Genomic DNA, 27,093 nt, shown 5'->3' on the forward strand with positions numbered 1-27,093 from the left:
GAGGAAGGCAAGGCTTTGGAGGAGCTGGGAGAACATTATCTCAGGAGCTGATTGCTAGCTCCGCCCTCTGCTGAGTAGGCCTTTGTACTATAAAAGTTTCTTGCTTGCCAGAGGCATGCACCTTCAGCGTGCACAATACAAACAAAACCCAAAAGACTCTTGGGGTATGGATTAAACCATAATACTCTGTGAGGAGCCAAGAGCAAGAGCTAAAGGACTCTTGGCTGTTGGCTTTTTGCCTGAGGATCAAGCCGAAGGTTTCAGTGAAGTGTAGGGCTGTTTGTGGACCAGTTCAGTTGGATCAAAGTGGCATGAAGCCTGAAGAAGTTTGCGTAGTGACATGTACCATCTGCGGAATGTTTGTCTTTTTACCTCAGGGGGACAATTTTTGCAAATGCAACAAGTGCAAATTAGTGGCTCTCCTGGAGGAGAGGGTCCGGAGATTAGAAAAACAATTGATTACACTGCAGGAAAAGGGAAATATATCAAAACAAAATCAGGAACACCTAATACAGGAAGGTAATAATTGGAAGAATGTTACACGTAGGAGTAGAAGAATAAGAAGGTCTGACCCACTGATGCTCAGCAATCAGTTCCAAGGTCTGCCTGAAGAGGTTGATTCAGGAACCCAGGAGCATATGCAATGCCCCATGAAGAACAAACCCCAACGTAGACCAGGAAAAAATTCAAAGTCCCCCACAGATGAAAGCTCTAGGTCTTCTCCCCTGCTGACCCCACAAAACTCAAGAAACTCTTCACAGTCCCCCACAAGAACAAGTTTTAGTTCTGCTCTCAAGGGTACGAATAAACGGGTACTGGTAATTGGGGATTCCTTGCTAAGAGGTGTAGAGGATGAAGTGTGTAGACCAGACTTGTTGTCTCGAGAGGTCTGCTGCCTACCTGGTGCACGCATCAAGGATGTGACAGAACGGCTAGACAGGCTCATCAAGCCTACAGATCATTACCCCTTCCTTCTCATCCATATAGGAATAAATAAAACTGCCCAGCAGAACATGGAACATATTTTAAAAGACTTTGTGGATCTGGGGGAAAAGGTAAAGGACCTGGGAACACAGGTTGTGTTTTCATCAGTCCTTCCTGTAAGTGGCCAAGGCATAGGAAGAGAGAGGAAAATTATGGAAGTAAATTACTGGCTATGTCAATGGTGTCAACGGGAACAATTTGGATTTCTGGATCATGGTCAACGATGTTGGTATGCCCTTTTTTTATATTCAGTACAGCACATTATTACCTATCTTGCCTATAGAGTTTATACTCAGGGATGGAATTGATTTTCCCCATTCCACTATTTTCTGAGATACCCACTATATCTAAATTGCCATTTAGAGCCAAGCATTCCATCTCCTCCATCTTGATTTGGAGGCTTCTGGTAGACCAGCCTTATGCTTGACCTATCTATTTCTGTTTTCATCCTGCTCTTCCTTCAAGAAGCTCAGAACTGTATACCATCTCCATTTCTCCCTCACAGAAACAAGGTGAGATAGGCTAGACAGAAAAAGTGACTGGGCCAAGATCACACAAAGAACATTTTGGCTGAGAAGAAAAATGTGAAACCATTGGCAATAAGTAATGTCTTGCTGTGGCCTACCCAGTGTTTCCTACCAAGACTGCAATTTAAATACTCTGCCAGAGGTTCATTACAGCAGATCAGAACTGCACTGTTACACCTAAACTCTTGCATTTTTACTCTTTACAGTTTTTCTTGGTTTTAAATGTCAGGTTAATATTTAGTGGGGGATTAGAGTTCAGCTCAACATTCTCCATCTATCATCATCAGTTACCTAGTTCATTAATACAATTATACTTTTCCAGCTCTGGTTATGTCTGAGGCTCAAATGTTCCAGCAACAATCAGAAACTAGAGACGAGAATTTATAGCAGTAAAGCATTCCCTTCCCCCATGTAACGGTATGCAAGCTTTGACCCCCAAGTGTAATTTTCTGCAACATTTAAGTCATATAAAGTATCTTTAGCAGCCAATAGAAAGCTCCAAGGGACCATTATCTAACTAGAAAAGAGATGGAGGACTTAACATTCTTGTTAGCTCCACTTTTGGAACCCAGCCAGACCATGTTAATGGGTTTTTAAGCAGTCATCTATAACAGTTCCAGAGACAGGTGAAAAAATATGTATTGTGGAGGAAACCACTATTGATATAGACAAGTGCAGGCAGTGATGAATAACCACTGATATCAGGTGAGGAGAGAAGTTTGTTGGTTGGAATGCAAAACTAGTAGCAAGTCAAAATTAGGACAACTGAGCCCCTGATATTGGAGGGCATGATCAGAAACAATACTGATGATTTAATGCAGTGGTATCACAAAGGAACTTGCCTTTATAAAATGACTCTTCCAGATTTCCGATAGGCAAAGGTCTATGGTATTTCCAGTGAGTACTTGGCTATTCCATCTCATTTTCCACTCAGGATTTATGGAAATTATAGCCATTGGGGGAGGAGGATTTTCAGTGTCATGGCTGCTGCTGGCTGCTGCAGACCTATTTTTTAGGAATCCTAAGAACCAAAGTAGATAATGCCATGTCTCTGGGTCTACCTCAAACATATGGTGCTTTTTTAAACCTTTAATTTTATCACTCAAAACATTTTGGGGGCCTGATTGTGCTGGGGAATGGAGTAGGGGGGGAGGGACTTCCCTGCGCCCTTTTCCAGGTCTGAGATGAAATTTACATGGAGCAGTTTGTGTCAAACTGTGAGTACTTCGGCTACTCCGCATGCAATAAATTGAATCCTGGACTGGTCATGTCCTACCACAAAATCAGCAATCACAGTAAATTACCCCATCCCGAATCCCAGACCTAAAATTATGATTTTTTCTTCACAAAACACCTCTAGAAAACACTAATTGATGCAAACATTTTCCCTCCCATACTATCATGTCTGATTCTCAAAAAACTGACACTGCAATGGTGGAGCATTTGCATGTCTTGAAGCAATGGAAAAAACACTGGTAGAAGAAGAGTGGAGATCAATATTATCCAATTCCCATCCTCACTCCAGTTCCCCAAGTAATGGTTTTATTTTCAATTTCAGGTTTTGGGAGGTCTCAGGAAGTTGATGACAGGAAAGATCTGTGCCTATGAGTTTGTGCTTCATTGAATCCAACCCAAGAAACATTATATAACAATTTACTATAGTACGTTTTCTGTAACAAAAAAGTTTCCATCTATCTTTCACTTTATTCCAGTGACCTCAATCTATTTGATTATGATAAGATTCATAGTGTTTGTGCAAGAAAGAGGGGAGATGGGTGTCATACTCAGAAATGTTTTGTTCAAACAGCCACATTTACCTATTTCCATGAGTGTGAATAGATAATTGCTTTGAGGAAGGGCATTTTTTAAAGATACTGTTTACTTTTTATATGGTATAATCTTTGAATTGACTTCTGTCAAGCCAATATTTCATGTCTCTTGGGAGCAGGTGTTTTGAAAAGCAATCCAAACCCTTTAAGCCAACAAAGCAGAAAGTGGGAGGGAAGTAACCAGCAGATGTGTTCCTTGATTCCAAAGTAATTAGAAGCAGATCCTGGGATTTTTGAGAAGCAAGCTGAGTAACTGTGGATCAGCCCCATATACAGACACTTGAGCTATTGTTCTCCAGTTCAGGAAGGAGAAGCTTTTGATGATGTGGGCCAGGCCCATCTCATTTAACCTAGTCTCTTGTGGGTAGACATCAGTCATAAACACTTTGGAAAATTTAGATGCTCTTTTTTTAAGGAAAGGAAAAAATGCAAGTGCACAGCATATTTCAAACATGTCTGGTTTGGGTGATAGCCCAGACTTCTTGGCTTTCTATTTCTTTTTTAGTCTTGTGAAGTATGGATGATTTTACCCCTCCCTGTTATTGTTACACTTGCATGTAACAATTATTGGTACATGTTACATGTGACATATGTTGTATATGTCAGTAAACTCTTAAAAACTAGAGAATGGATATAAAGATGTGACACACAAAGTGACTGTCCAGTGGAATAAAAACGATCTTGGATTGAGGTTTCCTGTGCCTGTAATGTGCTCATATGCCTGTGTGAGACAAATATCGGGGACATATACAAAACATTTAACAGTGCAGTCCTAAGCACATTATGGTGTTAAGCTGACTAAAGTCAATAGGCTTACTGATTAGGAATGTGCTACAAGAGTATGAGCCCTGAACTCACTAGATGGCCATAGGAATCATACCATTATCTTCTCAGTGTCTCTCCACTCTCCCCCATTGTTCAATATAGTTAATAGTTCATTGTTGAACTATTGCATTTCTGTTTTGTCTTTCTTTTGTGATGGAACACAAGGCAGTTTCTGCAGGATTTCCAGGGGTTTTCTCATCCAGACACTGACCAGATCCATGCCTGCTAAAACAACACATTAGAAGCAAGTTCTGCATTAATGATAAATTATTATTCAAGATAAATGAAAGATGGTGAATGAGGAGGTAATGGTTGATACAGAGAAACAAATGAGAAGGAAATGCTGTTAAAAAAATCTCTGACCTGTTCCACACCAGAGGTATCGTGCCACACTGCTACTGGGTGTCTGATCTGGGGCCCGTTGCCCCAATCCTCACAGGTTCCAGATGGGGGAGCATTTTCCCCACTGCACGTGGTCCGCCCTGGATTTGTGCCCCCAAACAAGGCAGCTGGGTGGCAAGTTTCTGCTGTGCAGCAAAGCCGCCAGGAGTATTTTTTAAAAAATAAAGTGGGATTGTGTTACAATACTGCACAGCATGGTGGAGCTGCCAGGGGCATTTTTTGGTCCCTTTTGAGGGACTTGCCCATGGGTAGGAAGGAGTTGGGTCAGGATGGCCTGCCTTTTCCCTGCCAAATTGCCCTGGCCTGATATAGGCCCCAATGATGCCCGTGGCAAGGAAGGGAACACAGAAGAAACCTCATTCCCTTGTCATGGGCCAAGTGAGGGCCTGAGGACCACCCCGGATTGGCAGTGACATAGTCTGGAAGCAGACATTAGCCCTGCAACCAGATAAGCACTAGCCTGGGCCAAATTTCTCATGTGGAATAGGTCAGTATTTATTTTTTTTATTTTATTTATTTAGATTTATATACTGCCCTCCCCGAAGGCTCAGGGCGGTTTACATTAAAACTAGTCAACGATACATGAAACAGTCTTCGTTAAAACATACAGTAATTAATAACAGTGGTTGTAACCATATAACAGAATGTAACAGTATAACAATATAATAAAATAATATAACGATGGAACGGTGCAATACCACAACAGGTCCAGAGCGCTCTGGTGGAGTTCTGGGAGGAAGGGGGGTAGGGGGGGAGCGGGGGCCCTTCATTCACTGTTGGTTGTGCCTGGTCTCAACCAAATGTCTGGCGGAGGACCTCCTTTTTGCAGGCCCTGCGGAACTGTTTAAGCTCTGTCAGGGCCCTGATCTCCTCCGGGAGCTCGTTCCACCAGGTGGGGGCCAGGACAGAGACTTCTTTAGGGCCAGGACTTCTTTAGGGCCAGGGACCATTAGCCGGTTGGTGGCGGTGGAGCGCAGAGCTCTTTTAGGGGCATAGGCAGGGAGGCGGTCCCTCAGGTACACTGGGCCCTGATCGCGAATGGCCTTGAAAGTATGTGTGTGTCTCTCTCTCTACCTGTATGTGCACATATGCATGCATAGAATCATAGAATCCTAGAGTTGTAAGGGACCTCATGGGTCATCTAGTCCCACCCCCTATACTATACAGGACACTCACAACCCTATCGCTCATCCACTGTAACCTGCCACCCCCTTAAGCCTTCACAGAATCAGCCTCTCCGTCAGATGGCTATAGAGCCTCTGCTTTAAAATTTCCACAGAGAGAGAACCCACCACCTCCTGAGGAAGCCTGTTCCACCGAGAAACTGCTCTAACTGTCAGGAACTTCTTCTGGATGTTTAGATGGAATTTCTTTTGAATTAATTTCATCCCATTGGTTCTGGTCCATCCCTCCGGTGCAAGAGAGAACAACTCTGCTCCATCCTCTGGCAGCCTTTTAAATACTTGAAGATGGTTATCAGATCAGTAACATACATCTATATGTTACTGAAATGTACATCTTGGGTGTAGGGAGGGGGAGTTGAGTGGGCAAAGAGAATTTGTAAGATTTAGGGGAGAAAATATGCATTGTCAGCTCTGTGCCTTTATCCTAAGAAAAGCAATTATTTTCCTCACTGCAGTATTACTCCCAATTGTGACACTGAGTTTCCCTCCATATGAGCATATGGCAACTGTTCATATCTATAGCAGAGCTAAACTGGAGTGCTCCATTTGTCTGTGGTGACCCCAGTTACTGGGGTCAGGTTAAGATCCCCCCCCCCTTTTGCTAACCAAGACTGAAGCCCATTAACTCTGTGAAATAGAATACGGGAGCCATTGAGAATGGAGCCAGCTCCTTAAATGCCTAGCTACCTTGAGAATCTGCATCTCCCCACTCTGGGTTCAATTTCTCAGTATGATGCTAGAATGTGATGGGATCCTGGGAACTTGCTGCTATACGTACAGATATATGGAATGTGTGTGTGTTCATGCATTTGCTAGCCTTTAATGAATAGATCAAATAGCCTGCTAACAGTGCCAGTCGAAATAATATCCTTGCTTGGCAAATGCCTTTGGCAAGATTCGGAAAAGTGCTGACACTTAGCAGAAAACTCACCCATTAGCAACAATATGATATATGTAAGGTAGGTTTCCTGTGATACTGATTAAGTGATTGCAGATGGAGAAAGGATCAAGTTGAGGGTTGCACTGAATTGGGGTGAGTGAACATTTTTAGTGCAGCAAGGCTGCTTTCAAGGGACAGGGCATATTAGTTAAAAACCTCTTATAAATGAACATTCAGCATCCCTCTTTGCAGCTGCTTTGACACATTTTTAGATGTACTTCTTACTTTCAACACAATCTCCTCCAGTCATCAGCTTAAAGATAGGGTGCCAGTGGCTAGTAGAATTTGGCTGTATGTTGAAATTGTGGAGAGCAAAAAAAGTCCTTACCATGCCCTCACTCTCAAAGGAGGAGTTGAACAACCAAGAAATGGTGACTGGTTTCGCCACACTGCACTGGCAGTTTCACTGCATGACCTTAGAAAACTGAGAGTATAATGGAGGGATCCTTTTCTTATCTTGCTATGCTGTTCAGTGAAGATTAAGAGCAGCACCAGCATAGCACAATGCAGGAGGACAAGAAACATTAACTTGGTTTGCTTCTTCAGTTGGGAAATATATATGAAAACTTATGAAATTGGTTGTGGCATAATAGTGTTAGCGTCAGAAAATAATGAAGGACTTCTATACAATAGGTCAGCAAAATAGCTGTAACTTATTTTATCCCTCATTTCAAAAAGCATGTAGATTATTTCAGGATGAGTAATGGGGGTAGAGCTACAAAGGATGATACAGATAACAAGAGTTAATGTTTGGAAGAAAGGTCATCTGCTTCCTGGTGATGTCTGAGAAGAAGCTGTTGTTGTTAAGACAACTGCTAGAATTATTACAGCTAGGGTCTCTAGGCTCAAATTGTATTACATGTAAATAAACTTATTGAGTTCCTTCACAAGCATCTAGGATCAATTCATTGGGGAACCTGAGGATCACCCTAAATTCCTAATGTAAGACTGGTCTAGGGATTTAGCCAACTGAGGACCAGTAGGAAGAAAAGTATTTTAAAATTGCAGCCTACTGACTCCAAATGCCCAGAAGTAATGTCTCATGACTAGCATGATGTCATTTCCAGGTATTCATGGGAAGTGATGTTATCAAGTCATTCTCCTGGTCCTTCCCTGATTCTCAAAGAACACTTGTTCTTTGTTCCACTGAGACAAAGATTCCTATATCAATAGCTTACATATATGTTTTCCTAATGAGGCTAATCCAACCTCTTGGGGTTCTTTCATGTCAGAAAAATGGCATTGGAAGTAGAATAAATCTCCTCCTTGGTGCTGTGGTTCTTATCAAAACTAGGCCTCAGAGCAGCTGCCTACTGAATTTAAAAAAGACAACAACCTGGAACTCCACTCACAAAAATCCCAAAGCCACACCTCATTTGGCTAAGAGTCTGGTGTGCCATTTGTGACATCAGGCTCACACTCTACCGCCTCTAAGTATCAATGGCTATTAATATTTTAACTGAAAACCCAGAAGGTAGAAGACAGAAATTTGGCTTGTTATCAGTCAGTCAGTAACCTTTTACTGGTATAAAATATGTATAAAACATATAAAAATAGGGTTTAAAATTTCAACAAAATAATAAAATAGGCTATGGGGTTACATAACCTAACATATCTTACAATGATTAAATAAACTATAAAAGATAAAATACAAGGTAGGCAGCATATTATAAAAGCATCTTAGTTAAAACTCTGGCAACTAAAATAGTTATCTCTGGGTCTTTGTCAGAGAGCAGAAATTGCAAGGTCATAGATTTACTCACAGAAGACTTGTTTCCCAGCAAAGCAACAAAGCTGTCATCCCGACACTGCTCATATAAGGGGCAATCTAACAAAATGTGTGAGACAGAGTCAGGGCAGCCAGAACCACATGGACAGAGTCTCGCGTGGTATGGAATACGGTGGAATCTTCCCTCTAAGACCTTTGAGGAGAAAGCATTCATTCGTGCCAGGAGAAAAGCTCTTCACAGGGGTGGGACATCAAGAAGATGCAAATATGTAGACATAATATTCCTCTGCATAGTGATGCTGGTGAGCAGACTCGAGGCTGGGTAGGTATGAGTTTCTGCTGCTCATGGTCTAATATTCTCTGTTTAATAATCCAGAAGATACATTTTTTCTTCCAGAGGTAGTAGGGAGTTCAGATCAATGCCAATGGAGACTAATTTTTGTTTGATAGGCTGGAACCATCGAAATTTAAGAGGGTCACTTTTTAGACAAGTTAAAAGGCTACCAGTTTCTACTCTAAAATAGAGTCTGACCCAAAATTTAAAAGTAGCTATCCAGGCCCTTGTCTCTACCATAATTTGGCAAAATTCTGTGCAAATGGCATGATAGGAGACACAATTGGGAACCACTGCAATGTGCTACAAGGCATGGATCTGGTCAGTGCCTGGATGAGAAAACCCCTGGAAATCCTGCAGAAACTGCCTTGTGTTCCATCACAAAACAGACAAAATAGAAATGCAATAGCTCCCCCACATAGGTCACTTAGTAGCAATTCCAGTAGCCAAGGCGATCTGTTCTCCCAGCTGGGAATGTCATGGATCCCCAGGGCACCTCTGCCAACTCTCCTGTGGGGAGATAATATAGCTGTGGACTTGTTTATACCCAACACTGGTGTGTCTCATCTTATTCCAGGCCCAAATCCTGCCAATCAACATCCATCGTCATTGTCATCCCAGCTGACTCTCTTTTGCTTTGTCATAGACATTGTGCCCCAGCCTTAGTCTCCTAAGATACCACATGCAGTCTTAAGGGTCCAAAATTAACATCATTTGTTGTTTGCTGTTAGGTGCAAAGTCATTTCCGACCCATCGCGACCCCATGTACAATGATCCTCCAAGCCATCCTGTCCTCTACCATTCCCTAGAGTCCATTTAAGCTCGCACAGACTGCTTCAGTGGCTCCATCCAGCCACCTCATTCTCTGTCATCCCCTTCTTCTTTTGCCCTCGATCGCTCCCAGCATTATGCTCTTCTTCAGGGAGTCCTTCCTTCTCATGAGGTAGCCAAAATATTTGAGTTTCATCTTCAGGATCTAGCCTTCTAAGGACCAGTCCAGGCTGATCTCCTCTAGGACTAACTGGTTTGTTCGCCTTGCGGTCCAAAGGACTCGCAAGAGTCTTCTCCAGCACCAGAGTTCAAAAGCCTCCATTCTTTGATGCTCGGCCTTCCTTATGGTCCAATTTTTACAGCCATACATTGCAACTCGGAAGACCATAGCTAGATGCACTTTTGTTGGCAGGGTGATGTCTCTGCTTTTCAGGATACTGTCTAGATTTGCCATAGCTTTCCTCCCCAGGAGCAAGCGTCTTTTAATTTCTTTGCTGCAGTCCCCATCTGCAGTGATCTTGGAGCCCAGGAAAATAAAATCTGTCACTACCTCCATTTCTTTCCCATCTGTTTGCCAGGAATTGAGAGAGCCGGATGCCATAATATTCGTTTTCTTAATGTTGAGTTTCAAGCCAACTTTTGTGCTCTCCTCCTTTACCCGCATCAACAGGCTCTTTAGTTCCTCTTCGTTTTCTGCCATTAGAGTGGTATCATCAGCATATCTGTGGTTGTTGATATTTCTCCCTGCAATCTTGATCCCAAAATAGTCTTAGTGAAAACTTTACCTAACATGAGAATCTGAGGAATGACAGCATAAATTAAAGAAAGATAAATTATAGCAAGCATACATTGTTTTTAGAAACCTGATATTTAAGCCAGTTAAACAAATTTGCACATAGAGTCCCTTCTTCAGAAATACCAAGGCAAATCAGCAACTGAAGGAAGATAACTTCTACATTCTAGACATCTCTACAAAACTCTTCAATGGTGCCACAAGATCCCACAACATTTATAACCTATCTTGCCTCCAGTTACCCATAAGTGGTTCTAACTTGTTCAGTAAACCCGTGTTACATGTAATAGGCCACATATGGACATATACATATGAACTGTATATATTTGAGGACCCATATACTTAGAGGACCCATATTGTCTTGGGTAGAATACAAAGGATTATTTAAAAAGCAACTTGCAGATATTTTTAAAAAATAATTAAGAAGTGTATTCTTCAACCCATAATCTCTTTTGGGTGATGCTCCCAAACTTGTTAAGATGTTAAGTTCATAATATGAATTTTGGTATGAAAGTATTACTCTCTTTGCAATTAAAAAGGAGACAATGTGCTGCCTTTGTGCCTGGGTTGTCAATTTTCATCAGACTACACACAGGACTGTAGCTAGTGCAGCAGCTGGTTGTTGTGATTCTTTTTTTTACTTTTCAATGAAATTGTCCCCATTTCTGAAACTGGCTTAAGCTTTTTTATGAGTAGCAGAATGATTTACAGAACCATTTAACATTGTGAGTTCAACAATAAAATCCTTTTCAAATCTAGAAAGCCTTGAACAGCTATGGAATAGGAGTTATGCCTCATACTAGCATGACACTTTCAGCAGCAGAAGCATGAGAGATAGGTGGGGATCCTCTGAGTCCAACCAGCTGTGGAAGCAAATCCTTCTGAGCAAGAAGCCCACTTTGTTTAAAGAGGTGAAGCAGTCGTTTTAATAAATATGCATACCATTCTAGGCAACATTTGCTGGAGATCTAGGGGAAACTGCATATCAAATGTGATTTATTTTTTTAAATATCAGCATTTTGATCTTGCTTTCCTCTCATATGCAAGTTATTTCCCAAGCAAATAAAAAGTGAGCCAATCAAACAGCGAAGACTTCCCGTATTACCTCATGGATTTTGTGCCTTCTCTCTTGCCAATTTACTCTAGAACAACTGTGGCTCTCCAGATGTCCGTGGACTACAGTGCTGCTGGCAGGGGTTCATGGGACATGAGCGGACATCTGGAGAGCCATAGTTTTTCCACCTCTGCCTTGGGAGGGCTTACTTACAAATAGGCCAATCACACAGCATAGGAAATGACAGTTCAGAAATATCCTCAGATGATTTGTGAAAAGAACCATACCTGTATTCTGGGCTGTCTACCAGTTTGCTCTTCTTCACCTAAAGGAGTCTGCAGTGGGAGCCTTCAGAAACAGGGCCATGGCAGGCTTATGCCACAATGCCCCCTCAATGCCAGAAATAGAGCCAGGTTAGGCATATGCTTGTCTATCACCTCCTTCCCTCCAATGTCAGAAACAGGGCTGGAACAGGCCTATGCTGCTCCACCCCACCCCCAGCAGCTAAGTTAAAATTACGGTATTTACGGTATTTACCATGTGAGCCTCTTGTGGCGCAGAGTGGTAAGGCAGCCGTCTGAAAGCTTTGCCCATGAGTTCAATTCCAGCAGCCGGCTCAAGGTTGACTCAGCCTTCCATCCTTCCGAGGTCGGTAAAATGAGTACCCAGCTTGCTGGGGGGTAAACGGTCATGACTGGGGAAGGCACTGGCAAACCACCCCGTATTGAGTCTGCCATGAAAACGCTAGAGGGCGTCACCCCAAGGGTCAGACATGACTTGGTGCTTGCACAGGGGATACCTTTACCTTTACCTTTACCATGTGCAAGGATTTGTATGGCCGGGGCTTGTCCTCTTCCCACCCTTTCTAGGCCTGTCAGTGGCCATTTTGGGTGAGGGTGGTTGGGTCAAAATGACCGTGTATGGTCCTACCACTTGATAATTTTTTTAAAAAATGAAAATATATAAATATTATCTTCCACCCAATCAACGAAACCCTTTTGGGTCCAGCATGAAACCCCAGGGTTTCTTAAACCTTGGTTGAGAAAGCCCACCCTAGACTGTTTTGTGTTACTTTATGACAGAGTGATTGGATGTCCACAGCTCCCATCATGGTCCAATATTTGCAGAATGTTGTAGATATTTCAGAATAGTCTATACACAGGATAGTCTACACACGCACCCGTCACTGTAAAATACCTCCACTTGTGTGTTAGAGTAGACTGCTTACTGGTAAAATGATATGGCAAAATACCCCTTGTGCATGAAACACCATTCAACAATTAGAATGACTAACTCTGGCTTTATAGAGTCAGGTCATATTCTAAGCAGAAGGGGAATATGAATGAGACAAATGGATTTCTGTTTGCAGTTCTAAGTTGGGCCACGTGTGTTATGCATTTTTCTGGATTTGAAAGGAGAATCGGGGCTAACATATGGCCCACTTCCTACCTGGTCTTTACTATAATTGAATAATCATATGCACATGGACCATGCACATGGACTACTCATTACTGAGTAGTAGAAATAATTTACATAGGGTAAATTAGCATCATTATATTAAATGTTTGGCAATTATAAATGATTCTACAATCTTTTTTCTTTATTTTTTATTCTTTATTTCTCCATTCCAATCATCCTTTATATCTGAAAATTAATATCATTTAGATTAATGTTCTCTTTTGATTGTCTATAAGATGGAAGCTTAAAAATCATCTTCTAACTATTCCTTCGACATGTTTGCTCTGGTAATTTCTATCCGTTTTTACCTTAAAAATTCTTTCTGGGATAAATATTTTTTTCACACAGATATATGCACAAGAAAAAAAATCTTTAGGTTTTCTGGATTTCATTCATTTTCTCATTAACCTAATGACTTCCATGAGGACTTGGGTCCCCCCCCCTTTCCCATTGGATTAACTTGTCCCAGTGTAAAATAGTTTATTCCTTGAAGAATAAATGTGTAGAGGCTAGATGAAAAGTACCAAGTGGATGCCAAAGTATTTATACAATGAAACAGAAAGGAATGGTCAGCCAAGCCAAGCCATAGCAAATGGCTTTCATGCAAAGAAACTGAAAAAACTAAATTCACTTTATGAACTTGCCAAAAAAATCCATAAGGCAGGTGGTGAATATTTTCTCCATCAAATGATCTGAATCTCAGCCAGTGAAGGCAGACAGCTATGTTGGAAGGCCCATGAAAACACATTTTTCCACATTACAGTAAGGAAACAAATATGTCTCCTTTTATTATAATTTCTCACTGTATTGTGATGTCACCTGGAAAATTTGCCTGGCTAAAAGCATGAATATACTGCAGCAGGTTTACTAATATGCTGCTCTTGGTAGCATAATAAAATGTTCACACTACATATGATAACAAGATCCTATGTAGCACTAAGTTTTTGTGGGGTCTTTGTGCAGAATCATGATGAAGTTTGAAACCCTACACAGCCTTTTGAACTGACTTTCTGGGGACTCTAGTAATCTCCTTTAACAGTATAACAAGTTGGCTAGGTAAGCACTATTCATTTGTAACTCACCTTTCTCCCTGATTCATAAACTGGATTATAGAACAGAAACAATGCTGACTCGTGTCATAATGAACAATACAATTGAAGTAGGATTACAAGATTGCAACAATGTGGACTACAACTACCTAGGCAAATTAAGGAATAACAAAGGTAGATGACCGAGTGGCAAACAAAACAAAACATGATATTAGGTTAATTTTTTTCATTTTTTTACAAATGTTATACCTTGCCTTTCTTCTTTCAGAAGGGTCACTAAAACATACATAATAAAATCACATCTTAAAAACCATTAAAACCAATACACCTTATTAAAACCAGGACTAAAATATACATATATAACAGCTAATGAAAACATCAGGTAGGCAGGAGGAATCAATGAGGCAATGTCAATTTAAAAAAAATCTTTACATAATGGTCGAAGATCAAAACAGGAGACTTCAGTGATTAGGTATGTTCGTTATGTAGTAGGAGGCATTTCTGGTATGTTAGCCTCAGCATATAGATAGGGTTTTAAACGTGTACACAGGAACAAATTGGGAGCCAGTATAAATGTGTCAATTCCGGAGTGATATGGTCCCTACAACCCACTCCAGTCAACAGCCAGGTTGTAATACCCTGCGCCAAAAGTTTCCCAACACTTTTAAAGGCTATTCCAACATAGTACGTTATTTAATCCTCCACTGAATACCTTTTCTTGGACAGAATACAGTAATCTAACTTAGATGTAACCATGGTATTCACCATAATAGCCAACTGTCTGCCCAAAGTAAACTACAGCTGGCTAACCAATCAAGGCTAGTAAAAGGTACTCATAGCCACTGCTGTAAGAATGGTAGATTAGGTTTATCCATTTGAACCACATTTTTGGATTTTTTCTAGAGGTTAAATTGAAATATGAATAGCCATATTGTAAAGAAGGATGCATGGATGTCTGTGAATGTCAGTTGAGCAGAATATTTGGCTGTTTGTGAATTTCGGTGCTCCTTTAGAATGTTTGAGCCCACATAGCTTCAGGGTCCTTGGAAATTTGTCACACATGTCTTGAGGTTTCTAACCTCCCACAATAACTTGTCTTGGCTACTAAACTATTCAAGTTGGCCAAATCTAGTAAAAGACAGACATTTGCTTAAGATTCTGTTTGTTTTCTTCCACTTTGGAAGGTCACCAGCTGTGATCAAGAAATCACGTTTACTGCTGCCAGAAATCAGAATAGTTTTGAATGGACTGAGTTATCTCTCATATTAAATAACCAGTTGTCAGATAACCTGTGAGTTATTCTTGTCTAGTGTTTAGGATAATGACAGAGTACATTATATGGGTAACACCTATTTGAGTGTCATGCACATGTAATTGTTGGAGCCAACTGAAACAATTTATAATGGACCTTCCAGTTTCAGCTTGATTCATTTTTATTTGCAAAAAGTCCTAATCTTAGATGGGCCCAGAATGAACTGCTGCAAGGCAAGATTTATAGACATAGAAATTAATCAAGTATATGAAGCTTTTCCTGACATGGTGGTTTCCTGAACAATGTGCCAGATGGGGGTCAAATTTGGGTTTATCACTGTGTTTGTTTTTAGCAACCTATTTGTGTCACTTAGATTATCTGCTTCAATGGGAATTAAGACAGACCTGTGAGGTTTGGACACTATTCTCCATTTCACTTGGCTTAGTTGAATAATGCCTTTTATCCCATCCAAAATAGTTTTGAAGTTCTTGGGGGATTTACAGTGGGATATGAAACACTTCATTTCAAGGTTACCTGCTTGTATCCAGCTGAGGGGACAAGTTAGTGATATTTGTGGAAAATATGGTCACAGGCTTTCTCCCATAGACATGTTTTAATAACAGCTAGTTCTAATTGCTTCCCTTGGGCAGGTTTCAGATTCTGCACTTCACAAAATCCACTCTGCACTCAAGATTCTAACATTATCAAGCATTGATAACATCAGGGTAGAAAAGTAATGCTGTAGACAGAACAACTGAGAGGTAAAACTTCGGTTTTCTTTGTCATTGAATGTTTGTTTACAAGAGTCTGTAAAGTATTTAAGATGTAGCTAATCCCAAATGCATATCTGCATCAAATAGAGGACTCATGGAAAATTTGAAATACAGTGTGATATTGTGGTTAGTGTGTTGGACTAAGTCTGGGAAATAAAATCCCCATTCATTAGGTCAAACACACTTTCTCAGCCTAACTTCTCACAGGGGGAAAGGGAGCCTGAACACTTTGAAGTGAATAATAAAATTTAAAAGAGGTCTATAAATGAAATATCTCAACTAAACCCTTCCATAGAATTCCCCTAGAACACTGAGATCCTTCCTACAAAGGAAGCAGCCTGAAGGTAACTTCCAGATCCCAATAAAGTAAATGGCCAAATTCTTATTATGCTTCAGAACTGCTTCTAAGTCATGGGGGGGGGGGGTTGTTTGTTTGTCTTCACATTTGCACAACAGCATCATGCCCATGCACATTTATGCATTGCCATTCCATGATTACTGTCTTACTGGTTTCATTTCCTTATTCTTTGAAATAATTCTGTAATCATTTTCACATTACAAGACCAGGGATCATTAGCCAGTTGGCAGTGGCACAGCATAGAGCTCTTTGAGGGGCATAGGCAGACAGGCATTCCCTCAGGAACACTGGGCCCTGACCACATATGGCCTTAAAGGGAATTACCAGAACCTTTAGCCTGATCCAGAATTCAACTGTTAGTAAGTTGTCAAAGGTTTGATGTTGTCTCTCCTATTGTTACCCTCTGTCCATGACCCTGGAGAAAGGAAGTCAGCCATTGAAGGGCTGCCCCCCCTATACTGGCATTGGTGAGGGAGGTAATGAGCTAAAAGCTTATGGTCGACTGTGTTGAACACTGCTGAGAGATCTAGTAGTAGCAGCGGCACTGACCCACCCCGGTCCAGCTGGTGATGGAGGGCGTCTATCGGGGTGACTAACACTGTCACTACCCCAAGGCCAGGCAGGAAACCTGACTGAGATTGTTCTAGGACTGAAGCTTCTTCCAGGAACGCCCACTGGAGGAAGATGGAAACAGAAGAAGACTGATGAAGCTTGTGTATGTGAACCAAGACTGGAGTGATATGGTCCCTATGACCCATTGCAATCAACATTCTAACTTTAGCATTAAAATTTCCAAACACTTTTAATGGTGAGAACAGAAAAAGATCTCTTTTGATGTGGAAGCCTTATTCAAAAGGTAGGAGAACTCTTGTAGTCATTCCATGAAAAATGACTGAAAGCCATTAAGAAAGCACTATCACAAACAGCCTGCTGCTACTCTGGCATCTCACCCAGCTTCTGGCTTAATGCACACTGTCATTTGCATACCCATGTTCTTCCATTCTTAGGATGAGGACTTGCCCCTTTTCCTCTCCCCACTCATCTAGAACAGCACAAGGCTACCATATCTGTCTGTTACTAAATTAGGCAATGACTCAAGAAATTTAAGCTACTGAGCATGGTTACCAGGCAGCCGCAAACCTCTTCATGAGGCATTTGAACCATTTGCTGCTGAACTTAACAAATCTGAGGAGTGGCTCACCCTGACTGCAGAGTTGGAAGGGGTCATCTAGTCCAGCCTCCTGATCAATGCAGGATCAGCCTAAATCATTGCTTAAAGACTGCCAATGAGGGGGAGCTCACCTCCTTAGGCAGTCTATTCCTCTGCTGAACTACTCTGACAGTGAAATTCCCTCCCCTGATATCTAGCCAGTATCATTCTACACATAGTTTAAAGCCATTACTGTGAGTTCTATCCTCTCCTGACAACAGGAATCACTCCGCTTCAAATACTTGAAGAGAGCAATCATGTCCCCTCTTATCCTCCTCTTCTCCAAGCTGAATATTCCCAATTCTCTTAGCCTTTCCACCACATCACCACACAGTCTGCTCATAATTAGCTTACAGTACAAAAGTACCTGTTACATTTAAAAGTAACATAAGGAAGGCCGAGTGTCAAAGAGCTGAGGCTTTTGAACTCTGGGGCTGGAGAAGACTCTTGCGAGTCCCTTGGACTGCAAGGCGAACAAACCGGTCAGTCCTAGAGGAGATCAGCCCTGACTGCTCCTTAGAAGGCCAGATCCTGAAGATGAAACTCAAATACTTTGGCCACCTCATGAGAAGGAAGGACTCCCTGAAGAAGAGCCTAATGCTGGGAGCTATCGAGGGCAAAAGAAGAAGGGGACGACAGAGAATGAGGTGGCTGGATGGAGTTACTGAAGCAGTAGGTGCAAACTTAAATGGACTTAAATGGACTTAAATGGGAATGGTAGAGGACAGAAAGGCCTGAAGGATCTTTGTCCTTGGGGTCATGGTGGGTCGGACATGACTTTGCACCTAACAACAACAACATAAGTACCTCAAGCTCTCATTCACACACTGGTACCCATAAGTGAATTTCCCATCCAGTATAAATTGTTCTAATTTTTGTGACCCAGATGTAGAACTCTGCCCTTCTCCTTATTTTCTAGCATGTTCAAATCTCATTGAACTCTTTCTTTTGGGGTGTTCCCTGCTTCTCCCAATTTGGTGTCATCTGCCAATTTAATGAGTAGTTCCTCCACCTCCTCTGCCCCCTCATCCAGATCATTGCAAAATGTTGAAAAGTACTGGACCCAGTCCTGAGCCCTGTGGCACCCTACTGCTCACCTCCTTCCAATCTGATGAAACACCACTGACAACTACTCTTTGAGTGTAGTTTTCTAGCCAGTTCCCTATCTACCTAACAATCTGAATATCCAATCTAGACTTCTCTAATTTAGCCATCAGAACATCATGGGGAACCTTGTCAAAAGCCTTACTGAAATACAGGTAAACAATATCAACTGATCAAGTAAGCCTGTCATTTGGTCAAAGAAGGAAACCAGGTTGGTCTGGCAGGACCTGTTAGAAATAAATCCATGCTGACTTCCCTGGATCACCTAATTCTTCAGATGTTTGCAGATCACCCCCTTTAATATGTGCTCCTTCCCTGCAACAGTGGTCAGGCACTTGGCCTATAGTTTTCCAGGTCCTCTCTTTTTTGAAGATCGGGATAACATTCAGTCTCCTCCAGACTTCTGGCACATCTCCAGTCCTCCAGGAGGTCCTGAAGATGATGGACAAAGATTCCACAAGCTCTCCAGAAAGGTGTTTGAGCAGTCATCCTGCCCAAAACCATCTCAGCAGGTACATTCTGCTGTCCAACTTATTTACTATGAAGTTAATGGCATCACTACTCTGTGATAGTTTTGCACAACATACTTTCCCCTTGAGATCTTTCTGGAACAATAACTTGCTAGAGGATATCAAGGAAGCTGAGGGACAAACAGAATTTGGAGCTTGATTCAACAAGGGATAAATGCCACTCACTAGTCAGATCACTGTTTTACACTGCTGTAAAAACACTAAATATGCCAAAGAAGATTCTAAAGCAATGTTTGAAACAATGTGTAAGGTTTGATCATTGTAATTCTTTGATGAGAATTAATATAAAATAAAATGATAAAGAAATTGGAGAGTAATAGTGTGGTGCCTCTGTTATGGAGGTACCTCAGCCACTGCCAATGTTATATTTGATTGACCTCAAAAATATATACAGTTTGGAGAAGGGAGCAACTTAACCAGTAAATATTTTCTACAGCAGTGAACACAGAGTACTTCCGTTTTGTATTTTATCCAACTGCTTTGGCCTAACCATAATAAACACTGTAGGTTTTGCCAGATGCACTGGAAATGGTGATGAAAGAAAACAGGGACACAAACAGGGCGCTCCAGAGCTACAGGACCAAAATGTTACAAATGTTGGATTCATTTTGTGGTGATTATGGAGAATTGAGAACTCCTGACCCTGTTTACTTTGGCCCTTTTAAAGACTAATTGTGCAAAGTACAGCTCTGCTTGTAGTGGGCAACAAAATAGTTGGATTTCTGCTGTGTGTCAGCTAATGGTCTAGCAAGGTTGAAGGTTTAAAAAAAATTCTTTTGTATAGCTTCAAAGGCACAGTTGGTGGAGGTCTTTTGTGAGGGAATTACCGCTTTCTCCTTTGTCCTGTTTTACCGTTCTAATTCCCTGTGTTAGTGAATACTGTAGCAACCAGGCAAAGTAATTTGGAGAGTTTCTCCAGAGCCAGGAAAAGCATAAAACATTTCTTTAGAACCATCACTTTTGCCCTTGTCATACAAACAAGATAATATTTGTGTAATCCTATGTGAATGAGACGACATGGATTACTGAATTAATTTTCTTAAGATTCTAGGCATGTGCAATAGATGTGTCAAGTACTAAACTGAATCAAAGTAAGCTATTTTAGGTTTTCATGACAAGATGCTGTCTTTTCATAACATTTTATAATGTTGAGTTAATGGTTGCTCATGTGGTGTCCAGACACGTGTCATGTGCTCCCACTTTCCATGTAGCCCAAAGCCACCCACAGTAACCTATGTGTAAAGAAACTATGATCTTCCATTGCATCTCACTCCTGGGAAATTCTGGCTTAGGTTTCATACCAGGCCTAGTGAATACACCCAGTCTGGGCATTGACACAGAGAACGAGTAGAAGTGATTGCTAGCAAAGTGGGAAGAGTCCTAGTGCAAGTCTGGAAAAAGTACTGAATATGATGAAATCAGAAATAGTTTGCTGAAGAGAATAATTAGCATACTTAAGCTTTCACACTAATATCTATCCTTACCATTGGTGGCTCTAATATTTCTTAAAAGCCACTATGACCGTTTATGCACTGGAGGTTTCATGCCAGGCTGCAAGCTGGAGTTTTAATCATGGCAGGTTGCCCCACCTCTTCCTGCACCTACATGGGGGAGCATTTGGCCTGGTACACCTAATTGGCCTGGTGCACCTCCGATTTGTGCTCCTGCATGGGAGCTGGGGCAGTGAAGTTCCTAGTGCGTAAACGGTCTATGGGTAGAGCACTGTCCGGAACATGTCCAAGTGTTTGGCCTGCACTTCCACCTGCACGGACCAATCCCAGTGCCCAACAAAGCTTGGCTCCTCCGATTATGCACTAGGCTAGCCCAACCTAGCCTTTGCCAGTGCCCATGGCAGACCTAGGAACACGGAAGACTTCAGGATTCCTTAATGCGGACCTTCCGAGGGCCTGGGCCGGGCCAGGGCTCAGCAGTGCCCAGAATGCCGGCAATGTCAGGCATAATCGGGCATTTCCCCCAAAGCCCTGTTGCCACCATCTCGGCCATTCCAGACCATGCATAATTGGCCATAGCATAGTTCAATAGGCTTGTGTGCTATCACACCTAATATTTCAGCCATGCTTGAGAAGACAAGAACATTTTTTTTAGATGGACTCATCTGATTCCCCACTCCTCCACATGAAGCCAACTGGGTGACCTTAGATCAGTCCCTACCTACCTCACGGGGTGTGGGGAGAGGAAGGGATGTTGATTGTTAGATACTTTGTGATTCCTTTGGGTATTGAAAGCTGAGGTATAAAAAACAACTATTCTTCTTTTTCTTCTGTATTGACAATTTAATGTTTCAATTGTTATTATACACCTTCATATCAATACGGTTACTTTGAGGATATAAGTTGTCTTTGGTTTAGTATTTTGACTTCCATTTTTGGCATACATGCATGAACTATCAAGAGATGATTATTTTCTCCTACTGTATAATTCTACAGACATGGTCTTTATTTTTCATTCCATCTGAAGAAAATACCAGGATATTGAAATAAGTTTGTACTTGGGATATTATCTGTTATCCTGAACATTTTGTAGTATATGTTTCTATAAATAGTGGGTCCATCTTACAGTATTGAAAATAGGTCTAGTAAAATTATGCTTTAGTTGTGGCTTCCACCACCTCTTCCAACTAGTTCTACCCACACCCCAACCACTAGGTCAAGCCTCTGCACAAAGAATTTATAATTTGGACAGTGGGGAAGAGAGGGCAGAGAAAGTGATAGAAAGAAAATTCTAGATCAGGTTTTCTAAACCAGAGTTTCACGAAACCCTGGAATTTCTTGACAGCCCTGGAAGGGTTTCTCAAAAGAGTGGAAGTTAATTAATATTAATATTTTTATTCTTGTTAAACATTTAGAAGAAGAAGAAGAGTTGGTTCTTATACGCCGCTTTTCTCTGCCCGAAGGAATCTCAAAGCGGCTTTCAGTTGCCTTCCCCTTCCTCTCCCCACAACAGACACCCTGTGAGGTGGGTGAAGCTGAGAGAGCCCTAATATCATTGCTCGGTCAGAACAACTTTACCAGTGCCGTGGCGAGCCCAAGGTCACCCAGCTGGCTGCATGTGGGGGAGTGCAGAATCGAACCTGCCTCACCAGATTAGAAGTCCACACTCCTAACCACTGCACCAACCTGGCTCTTTAACATGTGATATGACCATATATGGTCATGATGACCTGCCCCTCCCTCCCAAAAGGGCCAATGATGGGCTTGGAGGGGGTGGGAAGGGGAAGGACCCAAGGTGGGCATGTACACAGCTATGCTTTCCAACCATATTCTGCACAATTACACCACATTTATTTGTTTGTTTGTTTGTTTGTTTGTTTGTTTGTTTGTTTGTTTCCCGCCCCTCCTGACAGGTCGAGTTGGGGAGGCTCTGGGGTTTCTCAGAGCCTGAAGAATGTTTCATGGGTTTCTCAACAGTAAAAAAGTTGAGAAAGGCTGCTCTAGATCATGCCCAAAACAGTCCTGAAAATCTAAGGAAATAATTTTTAATAAAGGGTCTCAGACACATCTTCAAAAATTTGGGGTCTTGAATAGAAACGAAAGGAACGTGTGGGAAGTAGTTCAGATTCCAATGTGTACATGACAAATTTAAACTGTTGTATTTTAAATTAAATTAATTATTCACAAACAAAAAAACAAAGCCATTTATTAATAACCTTTTATTAATATTATCAGTACCAGCCAAAAAACACAGCAGTGTATGATAGCTTTCATGCTGTTCAAAATTCATCAAGCTGGAAGTTAAATTGCAAATAGAAAGGGGGACATCTCTCAGACAGTTCAATGCGAAAAGGGAAGAGATTTGCAGTGTATCTCTAAGCATTTGATAGACTTAGAAATATCCAGTACAATAACTAGAGGGAAATTAATCTAGTGAGGCATACACATCCTTGACTACAAATCAAGAAAGGTATTTCCTTAAACAAATGAAATTTATATGATGGATATGTGTGTGTGTATGTTTGTGTAATTGATCCACATATACACACCCCATGCACACATACACAGAAGCCTGAATCAGATTATAGATCCAAACAGTGTTCCTTCTCTTCAATTACACTGTACAAATCATATCATGCCCTTATGTTCCCTCTCTCTCTCTGATTAGGCTAGATCTAAGAACCAGAATACAATCAACACTATAGATCACCAAAAGAATCCTCATTTTTTCCCCATCTCTTCCTATAATTGCTATAAATAAACCATAGAATTTCTGGTGATTCTTAGAGAGGATTGATGTCACTTCTGGGTTTTACCCAGTTGTTACATCATCCTGTTGGCCTAATGGCCATTTTTAAAAATCTCTTGTCACCTCTCAGGGTGGAGGAGGAAATGGCAGCCCTACATCACTCCAATACATGAGTTTAGATATTCAAGCTCTGCCAGTATCTCTCATTGTCTATAAAATTTCCATGCTGAAAACCACTTTGGTGCTGAAGTATACTTATCATAAGGCTGACTCTATTCAAGAGACTATCCTACCTATAAGGCTAATTCTAATGATTCAAGAGAGTCAGTCTCAAGCCCTGTTCATATTATATAGTGAATATATATACAACAGACCCATGTTTGAAAGAAAAAGCCAACACGCTTTTACTTTACAAATGAAATCAGGGATTAGTGCCTGGATAAATGTGGTGTTTCAAATGCATGTTCAGCTGTTCATGTGTGGAATATAACATGAAAATTACTAAATGCTTGTATAAAGAAAAATCAAATGTACACTGTACACAGATTCTGTATGTGTCCACTGTAACTTGGGAACAGTTTATGCTTGTTTATTTTAAGCAGAAACTGCCAGTAAATCTCTCCCCTGAATGTTTAAAGACCTGTCTGTACAATTAAACAGCTACTTCTTTGCGACAAATGATTGTTTATATTTACACAAAGTTACCTCATTCCTGTTACCTGCCCATTTTAAGATTACAGCAGTTATAGTCTGCTCAGTAGGGAAAAATTAGAGGGAACATTGATTTTAGTAGTACATGGAATAGTACACTGAATATTGTTTATAACATGCTTATCCCATTTCCATATTGTGGTTACAGTCTGTATTTTTATTTTGTAGCTTTCAACAAACACATACACACACACACACACAATTTGGAATACATCTTCTTGTATTTTTGGACACACATACACACACACAAACACACAATTTGGAATACATCTTCTTGTACTTTTGGACTTTGTTCATTTTGCCATACTAAAAAAACAAGATGCTAGACCTTAAGCTCAGTCATATATAGGTCATCAAAAAGGAAGTCTGCATGGGGAGACTGAAGAGCTGCTTTATTGTAAGTTTATCTATGCAGTGGCTGTTTCAGCCTTTAACTGACAGCCGATGGAAAAAACAGAGCTTAGACTGAATTCAGATGCAGAGCCAAAAGCCTCTTGAAATCACTTAGCTTTGGACCATGATTCAAGAGATGGGAGAGTGCCCATAATCTTCAAACCACTGGTGCAAACCACTTTGAAGTCGGTGGGGTGGCTGGATGCTAAATGATTTCAAGATTGCTTCTCTGAACGTGATACAATATATTTTCCCTCCAAGGATTTGTCTCATGTTTGCTTAAATAACCTGTGCATGCAAGCAGTACTGGCAGTGTTCTCTTGGAACTGACCACAATCCAGGCTGGTATTTTTGGAAAATATCAGTAATTGTGAAGTTATAGGTTTGGGGCCCATTGTTTGCTCCTGCTTTGCATTAAGGGGGAAAAAACACATTTCTTGGATGCTTTGAATCAAATCAAGTTAATGACTCACCAATGTCCTAGCATTCAAACCTCTGAGGTCATTTAACACATTTTTGGGATCTTCTCTCTGCTTTAGTTATAAGCCAGTTAGTAAACCAACATCACACAATTACTTGCTTTTCCAAAAGAATGGGTGGAAACCTGGATCAAGTTAGGAACTGTAAATGCAAATTTAATTGGTGTTCATTGTCTATTTTTGTTTGGTTTAATTTCATAGGGTTTTAAAAAAAGTTTTTTAAAAACTGTTTTGTGGCTAGAAATCCCTTTATGACTTGTGTAAATTGCACTTAAACTTATATATGCATATCTCTCTTACATGGATACTGATTGTCATGTTACCTTTGTAATATAAACAGGAAAACAAGATTCTAAGGAGTTGGAGTCTAAATTACTCTTGAAAATTCAGGGAACCTGAGCCAGCATTGAAGTTTGCATGCAAAAACAGGCCATTGCAGGACAAACCCTTTTCTCAGTCAAAATCTGCAAGTGCAAGAGTCTGTGAATTCTGTGAATTTAGGCAGATTGAAAGTGGGTGGGCAAAAGGGGTTATGTCTGAGCTTGGCTCCTGTGGCCCTTCCTTGCATTCCCAGGAAAATGGCAATCATCACTTTGTGGTTGGGAGGTGAATTTTCTCCAGGCCAGACTGTTCAGGGATTCTGTTTTTTTTTTTTTTTTTTTTTTTTTGGGGGGGGGCGGCGGCGGCGACATCATCTGGGCATGGAATTGGGGTTACTATGGGTGGGCAGGTAGTTGTACATTTCCTCTATTCTGCAGGGGTTGGACTAGACAACTCTGGAAAAAGTGTACTGTCCTTTCTGCCTTCTGCCTGGTAAGAGTTAGTTGTCTGTGTCTTCTTTGTGTTATCCAGACAAATAATATTATAGTCTTGTATAAAATGGATCAAATTACTACCAGAAACAGGACAATTACCATAAATACTAAGAGGCTGTTCAATTAATTGCTCCAGTCAATATCATCAATAAGGTGGAAAGAAATAATAAACAGCAAATCAATAAATAAAATACAATGTTCAACATTAAGGACAAGACTAATATATGCCAGAGAGTGCCATTTGTCAGCATTCTCAGTGACTTTTGAAATTATCCATTTTTAGGTCACTTCCTGGGCAACAACACCGTTATTGATGTGCTGAGGCAAGCAGGATTTGAAGTGGAGCATATACCTGCAGGACAGCCCATTGAAAAGTAAGCATTTTCTCCTTTATTCCTTCTTTTCCTATGGACAATGCCCTGAAATCAATCAGAAGATTGTTCCCAGCATTTGGCTCTAATCTTTATCTATATACATCAATAGATAGATGCATTTACATGCATGTGAATTAGAAATAAACTGAACACTTTTTTTTTTACTTTGGATTTCTCATTTGTGAGAAGACTTTCAGGGCATTTCTGCACACTGAAATAAATAGTGTTATGCTAGTGCCATGGTGTAACGCTATTATATAATGTGCCTCCAGTCATTCCTCACCTCCTGGCTCTCTCCCTTCCCTCTGCTGCCTTCTCACACTTCTGGGCACTCTGCATGCCTTCCTGAAATGGCGGAGGAAAGGAACTCATTATACTTGTGACACTCCTCCGCCTGTCAATCAAGCCAGGCAGCCAATCAACTTTCTTCCTGTTTTAAAGGGCTTGCAATGCAAGGTAAAAAAAACATTAAGTAAAACTTCTCCATTTAGACGCCTATGCATCTAATCATAGATTCATAGTGTTTCTTAATGCCACCCCTTTTGGGATCATTAGCCTTGGAGCAATCTTTTCCCTGATTTTAGGGGAGGAGGACTTTAGAGAGGCATGCTTTGTGGGGAAATTTTTTTACTTTGCCTAGTTGATTTAACATATATTTATTGCTCCAGGCAGTTTGCTATTTATTAAAAAATTCACATCTCTGGTAGAAGAGAGAGGGAGGTGCGTGCGAAGGTGGGCACTAGAGGCGGAGATAGCGCTACTTCAGCTCCAAACATTTCATTGGCGGGCGGCTTGCTGGTTGCTATCCTCTTGCTCATGCCAGATAGTTGGGGGAATCCACTTTTCATGGCTAATCTTAAGATTCTGCAATAAGAAAAAATCTGGAAACACTGGGAGCAGCGATCTTCATAATTGAGTAAGGGCTAAGTGGGAGGAGAAAGGGGCGGAGCCTGTCCAGGTGCCTTCCGATTGGCCCCTCACCCTGACTGACAAGAATTCCAGCCATTCGGGTGAG

General features: G+C 41.1%; 1 protein-coding gene across 2 annotated transcripts in view; it reads left to right on the plus strand.

Annotated features, from left to right (window-relative positions):
* The window catches only part of TRABD2B (TraB domain containing 2B), a 321,979-nt gene that overhangs the window by 258,108 nt on the left and 36,778 nt on the right, over positions 1–27,093 (plus strand). For both annotated transcript variants that reach the window (XM_077333817.1, XM_077333818.1), the window contains one exon: positions 25,988–26,078. In XM_077333817.1, coding sequence (XP_077189932.1) covers positions 25,988–26,078 — 91 coding nt within the window. The remainder of the gene's footprint in view (positions 1–25,987; positions 26,079–27,093) is intronic.

This window comes from Paroedura picta, chromosome 4, assembly GCF_049243985.1.
Source record: "Paroedura picta isolate Pp20150507F chromosome 4, Ppicta_v3.0, whole genome shotgun sequence".
Taxonomy (NCBI): domain Eukaryota; kingdom Metazoa; phylum Chordata; class Lepidosauria; order Squamata; family Gekkonidae; genus Paroedura; species Paroedura picta.